This window comes from Melanerpes formicivorus, unplaced genomic scaffold (assembly GCF_026170545.1).
Source record: "Melanerpes formicivorus ecotype bairdi unplaced genomic scaffold, bMelFor1.0.p_v2 SCAF_16, whole genome shotgun sequence".
In the NCBI taxonomy this organism is placed as follows: Eukaryota; Metazoa; Chordata; class Aves; order Piciformes; family Picidae; genus Melanerpes; species Melanerpes formicivorus.
This window is the reverse complement of record NW_027142368.1, coordinates 9332807-9345179: the sequence shown is the minus strand read 5'-3', so window position 1 is coordinate 9345179 and position 12373 is coordinate 9332807. Positions and strand designations below refer to the sequence as shown.

At 42.5% G+C, this 12373-nt stretch overlaps 1 protein-coding gene across 4 annotated transcripts in view; it reads right to left on the bottom strand.

The window, feature by feature from the left end:
• LMO1 (LIM domain only 1) overlaps nucleotides 1–12373 on the bottom strand; it is a 64013-nt gene that overhangs the window by 37220 nt on the left and 14420 nt on the right. The window contains exon 1 of one of the 4 annotated variants that reach the window (XM_068148041.1): nucleotides 11808–11844. The exons of the other annotated variants lie outside the window; for them this stretch is intronic. Within the exon in view, the coding sequence (XP_068004142.1) occupies nucleotides 11808–11829 (22 nt within the window). The 5' untranslated portion in view covers nucleotides 11830–11844. Of the gene's footprint in view, nucleotides 1–11807; nucleotides 11845–12373 lie in introns of those variants that run through there. 4 annotated transcript variants of the gene reach the window in all.

Below are 12373 nucleotides of genomic sequence, written 5' to 3'. Positions count from 1 at the left end.
TGAGGCTCTCTGGCACACAGGACACACGTATACATTACCAGCAAAAAGGCAGTTTCCCCTCCTTTTAAATGACGGGAAGTCGATTTGCATCATAATTACGACCAAGGTCCTGTAAAGTTACTTTTAGTTAAAACGGTAAACTACTATAATAAAAGTGTACCTGGGGAATATTTAGAGAAAGCACTAATGATTTCTTCCCTAGTGGTTAATAAATTCACTTCCAGATCAATTTGTTCATGATAGAAACTTGAGAGCATAAACAGTTACACAAGCACATTAGAGTGTGTCTTTCTCAGTATAAATGATTTATTACAATGATTAGCAGCACATAAACAATTTAAAATACAACTCTAATTAGCTTTTTGGAAGAAAAGGAGAGAAACCTTCCTGACTCCCTCTACACATTATGTTTTACTTTTCTAAGTGTGTACTTTTTAATTAAATCCAAATGTCACAATAAATTTAAAGTGTTTTATTGCCACCCTGGCTAACTAAGCCATTCATGCAAACACCCATTATATTAAACCAGATGCAGCACTGAAAGTGGTTGAGGGGAGAGGAAAAAGAAAAGGGGGGAAAGGCAATTACTTCTGTATTTGACATGAGATTTGTACAAATGTTTAAAGACAAGAAGATCTTTGGCAAGTTTTCTCTGTTTTATCCAGGGAGGCCAGCCAGCTAATTGCTCTTTAATACCTGTTTCCAAGTTCAAAAACGTCACACCCCGTTAAACTTTCCACATCTAAAGCAAAAGGAGGAGGAGAAGGGTGAAAGAAAGGCAGGAAAACCGGTCTGCGTAAGATCTAGAAGAGTCTAACCAGCCACAGCAAACTGCGTCTTGACCTGTAAACACACATACATGAATATTGCCCATATGTGTCTGGGGCTAAAAAAATGTCCTCTTCAAAATGTTGAGACCTCTCCCACAAGACGGATGACAAGGAGCCCTCACTGTTCATGATGACATCTGGCCGTGAAATGCCACCTTTTTTGTGTCTCCAGTGCAGAACAAGATGCAGTCTGTGAGGTGGGAAGGTGCTCACCCAAAGAGTTCCCCATGCTTACACATGCTCTGGTGCCATTAGCATGGCCAGGGACCTTGCCAATGCTGGCATCTATGAGCATCTGCATATGGGCATCTATGAGCACATGGGGAAATAGGGTGGGAAAGGCTTTCAAATACAGTCCACACAGTGTGAGCACAGCTGAACTGGTGATGAGATGCTAAAGATCCAGGATGGGATGGCTGCTGAGCATGGCAGACCATTGGTCTGTCTCTGGGTGCTTTTGGGAGGCACAGGGTAGGGGAGCTGTGGGGCTGAGTGTACTGAAAGCTGTGCTGGGAAGGACAGAGGAAGGGAAATCCAGTCCCAGAATCTCCCTGACTGAGGTGGTGATCCCAAAGCCTCGGGACTGCTCCGCAGCACTTTGTTTTACTGCTACATCAGCAGCCTGGTCTAAACAGGACAGATTTAGCGTAGTTCAGACAAAAGCCACCCATTAAAGAAAGCAGCTACAATTATTAAAATAGGTTAAAGAAAATGGGCACTGTGAAGATAAAGCTTTTGACCTCAGTGTGCAGCTCTCTCAAGAACACTTTGGCATAATTTATCTAAATTAAAAACCAAACACCAAATTCGAAACCGGCACAAAAAGATCGCTTTAAAAATGCGATTAAAAAAGCAGGTCAGGGGTTGGAAATTAGTAATTACTACTACAATTAACCAAAATCAGACAGAGGCACATAAATTGTGCATATTACTGCAGTTCACGTCAGAAAGGCAAATGTGAGCAGAGCGCAGAAGAAGAAAGCCTGCGAGCAGCAGAGCCGCGCGTATAATTAACCTCTGCCACAGCAGCAGACCCACTCATGTAAGTTTGTGTGATTTGTTTCTAGAGAGAAGTGCTGCTAGTCACTACAGCCAGCTATCAGACCCAGCTCTTCACCACTGACTCAGTTCTTTGGAAATCGATTTTTTTTATTTTCTTCCGGTCTAAGATCTCAGTGCACCTTCACCCCATTAGCACTAAATCTGCTCTTCACCTCCTATTTTAATAGTTCTGGAAAAAAAAAAGAGATGAGAAAGGCCAACTTCTGAACGTCCCAGTATTGAGAAAAGGTCATTTGCCAAAAATGCCACCTGCTAGAGTCCATATTGTTTGAGTGCAAAAGCCTATTGAGAACTGCAAAGGACAAAACATAAAGGTTTTCTAAAACAGACTACTTAACACTGGATAGAGACAGAAATACTCTGTATGCAACTAACATCCTTCAGATGATTTTCCTTAGGTTTTGGGTTGGACAAAGGATAATTTAACAATTAGCACTTTGTTCCCACTTCAATCTCAGAAGGGCTCTTTGTGAGCTTCCTTGGAGCCATTCTGAAAGAGCGCAGTGGGAAGGAACAGACTGACTACTGTTTTGAACTATAACCAAAATGAACTATTCTCTAGGTCCTCCCTTGAAGCTATCATCTACTTTAGGTTAGATGTGGAAAATCTAGGTTCAAATCTTATTCAGGCTCCAGTTTAATTTTGAGAGCTCAGAAGGCTCCACAAATCATTTTAAGTTAAAGTAATGAAAATAGGTGAACTTGAGAAGGTGGACAGGCACGAATGATCTCTTCCAAAATAGGGAAGAATCCATCTGTTCCCTTTTAAAGTGCATAGCAGTTCTTTGTAGCAGTAATGAAAATTCAGGGATGTAAGTCATGGACATCAGAGCAGTCTATTAGAGAGAGGAGTGGGGCTGTATTACAGAATACTGCAACTAGTGGAGATTATATAAAAGGGATGCTGCAAAGGCAGCATAGCAGAGGGCAAGTCAAATGATTCAAGGACTCAAGAATCTCAGTTCTTCAAAAATGGATGGAGAAATTAAGATTCCTATCTTTTGAAGAGCCGGGATGAATACAGAGCCACAGGGATGTCTGAAAGAAGTCAGGAAGATGGAGGTATAAGGCAGGACATGCTCCTCAGATGCAGAAGGCAAATGGCTGCAACTCCAGGTGAAGCACAGGCTACAACCAGTACAGAGACAACAAGCAGGGTGGCTCTTCCACAGTGCTCAGGAAGGTCTCTGCTCTTCCTCTCTCTTCATTTCACACATCAAATCATGCCTTTCAGCCATGCACTCTCAAACAGAAGAAAGACACAGCCTCCATGCCAAGCACCTCAGGTGAGGTAGAGTTGGTCAGGTCATAAAGCACCCTGACCCTGGCCAGGGTCTGTGCAGGGTGGTTCTTCAGCTGCTCATGGCTTGCAGCAGGGGCTTCTGACTCCCAGCTCCATGTCAGCACACACCACTGGTTCTCTCCACAGCATATTCTACAGGACAACCACGAAAGACTGAGTGCTTGCAAGCACCCCTCTATCCCACAGAAAGCTGGCCATCAATGAGCCTTATGCATAGGAGTGTGACACAAAGAGGAGCAATGCTACACTCACCATCTCCCTTTTGTCCCTTTGGGTCCAGTTCCCATGATTCACCCTATGTAAAATCAGCCAAAACCATGCAAGACCCAAGAAAAGCCTAAACAGCAGTTGATTAGTTACTGTGTAAAATAAAGACTAAGTGTTGACAAATCCTTAACTACTTAGGAACATTTTTCTGTATACATTTTCAAATGTCAGGTTCCACACAGCTCCTATTTACCTCTGTATCAGTTCTTTCAACTTATAGCCAGTAACATCTGAAACTCACAAAAAAACCAACCCAGTATGCCCTGCTTCCACAACCCATGCATGCCCCTCTCCTCTTGCCTGACTAGGTAATCACACTTACCTCCTCCCATAAATGAAGACCCAGTTTACTTTAGCATTTTCACAGAGACTTATGTTCTTTACTGCATATCTCCTTGTTAATGTTTTTTAAAACAGAGCTGTCAACCACTCTTGCACAGCAGAGCATGTGTTTCATTTGCTTTGTGCATTGTTCCTAAATTGCTTTTCTCTATTTTAGAGGAAAAACACTTTGCCAAAATATATATTATACAGTAAATCCAGCAAGCGGGAAGGTGGGGATGACACATTAAATTGCGTAAGTGATACAGAAAGCCTTAGCCAGATTAGCATTGACACACTCTAACACATAATCTTACTCTCAAAGTATACTGGAAACAGACTGACAGCCAGCACCCATCCTGATCTGCCCTTGGGTATGGTACTGAAGCAAGAATCACATGAACGTACATGATATTTTGCAGTTCAGCACATAGTGTTCAGACCTGAAATCTGGAGACCAGAATTTCATAGGAGGCTCAGGGGAGACCTTATTGCTCTCTACAACTACCTGAAGGGTGGTTATAGCCAGGAAGGGGTTGGTTTCTTCTCACAGGCAACCAGCACCAGAACAAGAGGACACAGTCTCAAGCTGCACCAGGGGAAGTTTAGGCTCGAGGTGGGGAGAAAGTTCTTCATAGAGAGAATTGTTAGCCATTGGAATGGGCTGTCCAGGGAGGTGATGAAGTCACCATCCCTGGAGGTGTTCAAGAGGGGATTGGACGTGGCACTTGGTGCTATGGTTTAGTCATGAGGTCTGTGGTGACAGGTTGGACTTGGTGATCTTTCAGGTCTCTTCCAACCATGGTGATTCTGTGTGTGAAAGTTATTTTACTTTCTTAGCCCTTCTCAATTGATTGTTTGGGGGGGGGGTGGTGGGGGGTGGTGGTGGTTTTGGTTGGTTTGTTTGGTTTTTCAGTGTTGGGTTTTTGTTTTGTTTTCCTTTTTGGATGCTTAATTCAAACATTAATCTAACTTGGAGCTAATACCTTGCTCCTCTTTATGCATACACTGCCTTACATAGCATATTACCAAACAAATACAAACACAGGGTGAAGTCCTGTTGGTTTTTTTCTCTATGTGATGTCTTTGTCATTTCTTCCAGGATATGAAAAGCATCCCTAGTATTTATTTCACAGAAATACTGTCATTCAGCATCCACAGGATATGTTAGCCCTTTCCTTTATTGGGCAGGCATCTCTGCTAAACTCAAGAGTAAACACGAAGGTGGAAGGAGGGCTCTGAGAGCTTGCAGGGAAATGCTGAGTAAACACAGCCCTGCTATCAACACTACTCCTTTAATGACAAACTCATTCAGACGTTAAAGTTGCCTCAAGCACTTGATCACGATGTACAGCGTGAGGAAAGTTCAAAATCAACTCCTCCTTCTGCATCCTCACACAACTTCAAACAGTAATATGCACTTACCTGGCTTGCTTTACAGATCTTGCTTTGATAAGCAAAATTTTAACTAGGTTAACACCATTTGAAGAGTATTCATTTATTTGAAACAAAATGAGCTTGTCACAGCTGGTACTGTAGGAACCACTCACACGACTCTCCTGCAGCAGGAACCAGCATAGTCATCTTCATAACTGACTTGCTCTGTAGACAGAACGGAAACTTAAGCCAAGACCAAGAAATATTTGCTTTCTTTGATTAAACATCAACAAGGGGAGTTCTCTGAAGAGTCAATGCTGTAAGCTTGCACGCCAACTGAAAACAGCACACACTGAGAAACCCTAAGCACGGAACAGGATTTGGCAAGGGTTTTGTTGAGCTCAACTTTTTACCTAGTTCTTTGGGATGGGAGGGAGTGGGAAACAAGTCATCATTTGAAACTTTAACATAGGGAGCTTGCTCAGTGATGAGGAAGGAGCTTGCCATCCCAAGAAGAAATAAGGCAGGATGAAAACAAGCAAAACCATCATTATGTATCCATGAAGTATAGCTCAGGGGTTACTGTGACAAGTCCACAGTTCCTTAGTTCAATGCACTGTTTAATTTGATAAAAAGCTTGTAATGGCAAAAGACAGTCAAAATATTTGTTGCAAGAGGCAATCAGAGTTTTGTTTACTGTACAAAAATGGATCCACTGTGTGCAGTGAAACATGCCAAAATTAAATTACAGTAACCACGAGGCAGCAGCTCCTCCAGCCTGAGAGAGGAGGTGGGGGAAAGAGGGACCAGACTGTTGGTCTTTGGTGTAACTTTTCAAATCTTGCAGATAGAAAACTGATTTCATGGTTGGTCACCAACGGAAGATGTCAAAATCATGCTCTCTTCCTCTGCCTTGGCTGGTGCAGTTGCTTTCACCTTTAGCTTGCTCAGGATCCTGACAGGGAATATTTTTCTTCTGAGAGTGATCACTGGCAAATTACAACTCTGGAAGGAAGCATGGCCACCATGCAGGAGCACTGTCCAGTAACTGTCCACAGGGAACACAGAAATTGCTCTGGGCACAACTAAAGCTGAGCAGTACCTTACTGCAGCATGGTCTCTCTGGTTGCTCTAACTCACAGCCTGTCAGCACTTCCAGCATGTCTTCCTCCTGGACTCATTACTACAGTTGAGAGACAAAAAAAAAGTAACAAAAAGCCAAAACAAAACCACACCAAGGCTTTAGGTTAGCTTTAGATCTTGGCTTACAACTACATCACCTTCACTCCAAGACAGCACTAGGAAGAATCCCCAGGAAATTGTCTAGGGAAATCTGAGCCCTCTAACATATACACACACACAAGCCCTTGAGATTATTCACTCATGGGCAGCACTGATGTATTCATGAAGCCTCACAAAGGGCCTAGGTGTTGTAACTGTATCCCCAGAAAAGCCTTTAGCTTAGTGGACATTAAAGAAGGTAAGAAATTGGGAATTCCTGTCTTTACTTTGAGGCAGCAACATGCTCACTGACTTACACCAGTCCTGGATGAAGGTTTAGTGCTCATGTGGCACCTTCCCTGGTTGCACCACCTGCCAGAGGCAACTGCTGGCTTGGCAGAGAGGCTGGCAAGCAGAAGCAGGTCCTCAGAAGCACACCTCAGCTTTGCCCATTTTCTTTGCATAAAGTGCTGAGCTGAACTTCCCATTTCAGGCTCAGCTAGTAGCACTACCTGCTTTGGTGCACTCACTGACAGCACCAGAATACAGCAGTCTGCAGTTAGGCATTGCTTCCCACAGAGCACATCATTACATCAGGTGGTTGCATTTAGCAGGACCTTTAGAAAAGCTGCTCTAAGATTAGTAACTGGAAGTGTGGCACCACAAAGCCCACAGCATTGTGCAAGTCAGCACCAGCTGTTTCCCACATTAATGCATGGTTACTTTGAGCACTGATGCTTGCATTAAACCAGATTTAAAATCTTAGGCCTTCTACCTTTTCTGAAAAAGGGGCAGCAATAACATCACAGCAAACTCATGTTATTTGGTCTGAGATTTTGACCTTGTTCAGAAAAGCATCATGCTGCCATTTCTACTACAAGCAATCCCACATCATTAAGCTTACAAGGTGGACCATGCATAGGAAAAGAGAAGAAGAAAAGATTATGCAAAACTTAGGCCCTCACTTGATGAAGAGCAGCTGCAGCAGAGAGTATCCCATGTACGTTACCACAGGAATTACATTTCTCTCCCACCTTCCCCAAAGTATTTAATTCAGGGCAGAAGGTGTAGAATGTGTTCACCTCTGAGCTCCCCTGCCACAAGCAACCATATTCACTCAGCTTTCTGATTTAACTAAATGGAGTTCACACATGCTACAGTATAAAGTTACCTCTTGCCATCTGAAAGCAGTTCAATCAATGCTGTACACAGAGAGTAGCATTTGAATCAGCCTTAAGTTAATTCTTAGTCGTCGAAACTGTGACAGCATGCTGACCCTTTCAAGTCAACTGGGAACAGGCAATCTTTGCAGAAGATCCTCAGGCCTTTAATCAGATTCTCAGTGGGTTTTAAAGAGATGCTACAGCACCAGTTTGTAAACATCTCTCTAGTGAAAATAAAGATTACTTCTGACCTAGCCAATTACTCAGTCCCAGAAGATACATCCTAGAGTTATAATTGAAGGAACCATAGGGAAAGAAAATATATTTTAGGTAGGGGGTAGCAAACCCAAATCCCAATTTAGGATGCAGGCAACACTGTATCCCACAAAAAGATCAGATACAGAGAGAAATGATTATTAAAAAAAGTCTATTAGATCATCTAGTCCTTTCTTCAACCAGGGTAAAATTGGTCTCTTGAGCAGAGAGACCTACTAAGATGACTGCAAATTAGCAGCTAAAGCTGTTCCTGAACAGCAGGTGTGATGGGGAAAGACCAAAGCATTATTTTGAGGAGACCCACAGTATCAGATACTTCTCTCTCACATCACAGACAATCTGGAGTGAGATGTCAGCTCCTGGTAGCATGGACATGCTGTAATAGGAGTAAGCAATGAGACAGAAAACGCTGGAGAAAGAAAGCAGAGATCTCGTGCTCAATACTGACTGTCAGAGACATTAAACAGTCTCTTGTTGCATTACTTTAAAACAGGATTTTAGCATGCAGAGCGATTGCATTCCATTGTAGAGAGAGATAATTACTGGCTAGGAAAAAAAAATCAAGTTATTTATTCTGGAGCTACTACAGACTAATGTGTAACAGACATCACTCAATGGGCTGTAAAGGCTCCAAGGGCCATTACAGCCTCGCAGGTCAAGACCTATTTGAAGGTTTTAAAGTTTGTGGATCACTGCTCTCAAGCCAAACAGCACAGATGACACCTGCACAGCAACACACATGCAGAAAAGCTAGGGAAGGCCTCTGGGAACAGCACTTGCTTATGCATTTTCACACTCAAATCAAACCAAATCAGGTGATTGAGAAGTACAGAACACTTAGACATGGGTTTTGCCATTCTCGTTTGGAGTTCACCTGTATGTAAGCTTGTAGCTTGTGCCTATACTCTCATGCTTCCCCATCAGGGCCTCCCTTCAATTTTACTTTCACGGAGAACTAAAAATTCCAGCCAAGTGACAGGTTTATAAAATTTTAATAGGAAAGAAAAAGGTATCCTTAGGCAGGATCTTATGTGCAGACTTTCACCATAAATAAATGTTCATGGAAATATGGATTTTATGTGGAAATGCTGATAGAGCTTCATGCACTGTGACATAAATGTCTCAGCATGGACTGATGACTGAGAGGGACCAACAAGTCCCATCTCCTGGAGATGGAGGCTACCATACCATCTCTTTCTTTAAACCAAACAATTCATCTTTGTGCCTCCACTATTCCCTGGGGAAAGCTGATCCAGAGACCAACTCTTCTGAACTCTTCTGAAGCTTTCAAGTTGCTAACCCAGAAATATTCTTAGCCATTTCCACCTACTCATTCTATTGACAAATAAATCTTTTGGGGTAAAAGTCTGCTTTCCTTCTTCCCTGGTGTTTCCCCTCTCAGTGTCTTCATACAGGGCAGACTAGTCAGCCTTTATTTTACAAAGACATAAAAGTTAAAGTATGGACCCCTCTGTCTTCACATGCATCCTTTCTGCCCCTATTTCCACATGGATTTTGTGTCCCTGAAAATGTGTGATCCATGGTTTATCCATGACAGACAAGGTCTGTCAGTGTCTCTCTCCAACAATATTAACAGGGGTCATTAGCAGTTTCTTGTTCAATCCATTTCAGGTTTGCATTTGCTTTTTTCCAGCTACCTCATACCTCAGTCCTCCTGAAGTCAACCACTACATGTCCACAACAAACTTTCCCTCCTCTTCTGCTATTTCCAGCTGATGGTAATATTCTTTCTTGTAGCTGGTCTAGCAATCCCAGCAGAGATCAGGTGAGCTTCACAGAGGAATGAAACCAAAAGGACAACAGAACAAGACTTTAGCCCCGCTCCCACCTGTTACTCATGTGACACAAAACCTTTCAGAGGCATTTTCATGAGATCAGGACGTTTGTGCGTAGTGCTCAGGAAGGTTTTCCACCCTCCATACTAAAAGGTAAGCAGAATGACTTCTGTTTGAAAGCAGAATTCATGGCTTTGGTTTCAGGATCTAAACTACCACTCCTGAAAACAGTGACGCTTGAGGTTCATTTACCCTCATCTCCCAGGTTTACCATAGAAGCATTCTTTTTCATTCACAAGAAAGAGCTGCCACAAGGAGCAATCACATCCTGTTTAGGCTGTCATCTCTTAAAGTAGCAGTAGTCTAAGAGCAGCACTCCATAGATAAAGTATAGCAATCCTGCACAGAGCTAAAGCAGCTTGCTATGTTTTGTCAGCCATGGGGTATGTGCATACACTTCTGCAAGTCAGAGTTTTGCTTTCACAGCTTGAAGCTTCTTAATTGCACACGGAAGATGGTCAACCAGGAATGCGTCTTGCGTTGATGGACAAAACCAGTGATTCTCTCAAGTTGCAACAGAGATCTACCAGGGCCAAGAGTCATCTCCACCCAAAAACTCCTCCTGATCTCTTCAGGATTTAATTGTCATTCTCTTTAGCACACACAGAGAAGGCAGGGTGGAAAGCACCATCACACAGTATTAAAATGTCAGAGGTTTAAGCTCTGTGTTGGTTTAGTCATAAGTTACCAACAACCACTGATGGCAGACATAAAGCTTCCCTTAAATTATTAAGCATAAAACAGCAGACTGTAATATTTTGCTAAACCGAAGTACAGACACAGACAAAGATGTCATTTCAATATTTGAAACCAGCAAGTTTAATTTAAAATAAGAGCAAACCAATAAGCTCAGAAAATAGCAATGTGTGAGAGGAAAATTACACTGCTAGAGAAAAAAAGTGGAAGGACTTAAGAAATTTATAAAAGTAATCTCCAAGTGGAAATTAGAAATCAACCCCTAGAAACAGAATAACACAAAAGAAATATTACTGTCCACTTTCTAAATCAATATAACACTGCTACACGACAGAATTACCATGGTAACTCAAGTAAAAAGAATAAAGCAATTCTTATTATTTCAAAATAAAATCACAGCCTGAAGCCCAGCTTTTATTACAACTGCTGATAGATCGCTGGCTTGTATTTATCTGAAATATTGCTTTTCAATCAGCTATTTTATGAATGTACAAATTTCACTGAGCAGCCCACTTAGACTGAATGCTTAAAAACCCCCCAAAAAGACTAGTCAATGAATCGATTATACATACACTTTTTAAAAGGCAGCCTTCTTTATTTTTTTTTTCCTGACTCTATCCAAATTAAAAAGATCTAAGGGAGTGTGCATAAGTTAAAACCTTGTTTAGTCTGACCTCTCCAAATTCCAACTCAATTTCCCCTGGAAAAAAAAAACCAAAACACCAAAAACCCCCAAAACACCAAAAAAAATTCCCCAAAACAAAACAGTAATAGGAAAGAACAAAGAGGAGTAACAGCCTACCCTAAATACTGCAGCCCCTGCACAAGGATAGGGAAAGCATGTGCATCAAGGGGTGTGCACAAACACACACATAAGAAGAGACACATCTGTTCTTTCTTGATCAAAGCAAAAGAGAAAACACTGTCTAAATACAGAGTTGCTCAAGGACATTTTGACTTGCCCTGCTGGGTACTTCAGACATTTAAAGCATTGTTTGTACAGCTTGGAAAGTGCATTGGGCACAGGATACATTGAAGCTGTGCTAAAGGCAGAGCTCAGTCAAGTTTCCCCACACCTCCACTGCTGGTGCCACCTTTTAAACACATTAGTGCAAGGAGAAACCCAGCAGGTTACCTTCTGCTTACTCCTCTAGATGTTCAAAAGAGCATCAATCAGGAATTGAAAGCAACAGCCCTCTTAAAAATAACAGCACTCCTCCTCTGCCCCTGCCCTTGCAGTCATTACTCCCTTGGCCACAGCTGACACCCTGGGGCAGCTGAATACCAAATACCAGGACAATACTAGATGTGGGACAGAGAGCTCCAAGGGTCCTTGGATCAATGACATAGAGAACCAACACACCAGCTGTCTTAGAAGTTCAAGCACCATCCACCAAAAAAAAGGGTCGCTAAGGAAGTGCCTGTAGACTCTTACCTTGTTTTTCTGTCGTGTGCATGAAATGGTAGAAGGGAACATAACTGACACAATCAGAGTGGGACACAACCAATGCTCTTAATCATAGCAGGAAGATAGGCTACTGAAGGTTTTTCCTCAACAATTCACAACTGGACTGAACCTCAGGGCGGTTCCATTGCCTGTTGAGAGCAGATCAACACAACCGCTCCAGCAACAGCCAAGAAGAGCAATTGTTGCAGTAGCACTACATCCTTCCCAGGAGATCCAGAAGTTGTTTCTCCCTCCTTCTGTGGAGCTCCAATCTCCAAAACCAGTGTGCCACAAGAAGAGATGGCATTGCAGATCCCACCCTCCTCTTGTCCTGTGCAGACAGAAAGCAAACCTGAACAAATCTGGGACACCCTGCACAGAATCCCACTCATGCTTCAGGGGGAATCAGGCACATCCACCCAGATACCCAGGCCTTAGTTCCAGGGAATGCTAAGTTGGGGTGTGCAAATTCTGTAATACTGGCAAAATGCTTTGAGGATTAAAAGCAGCAGCGATATGCCAAGTATCATAGCTGGAAGTAAAGACAAATGCTG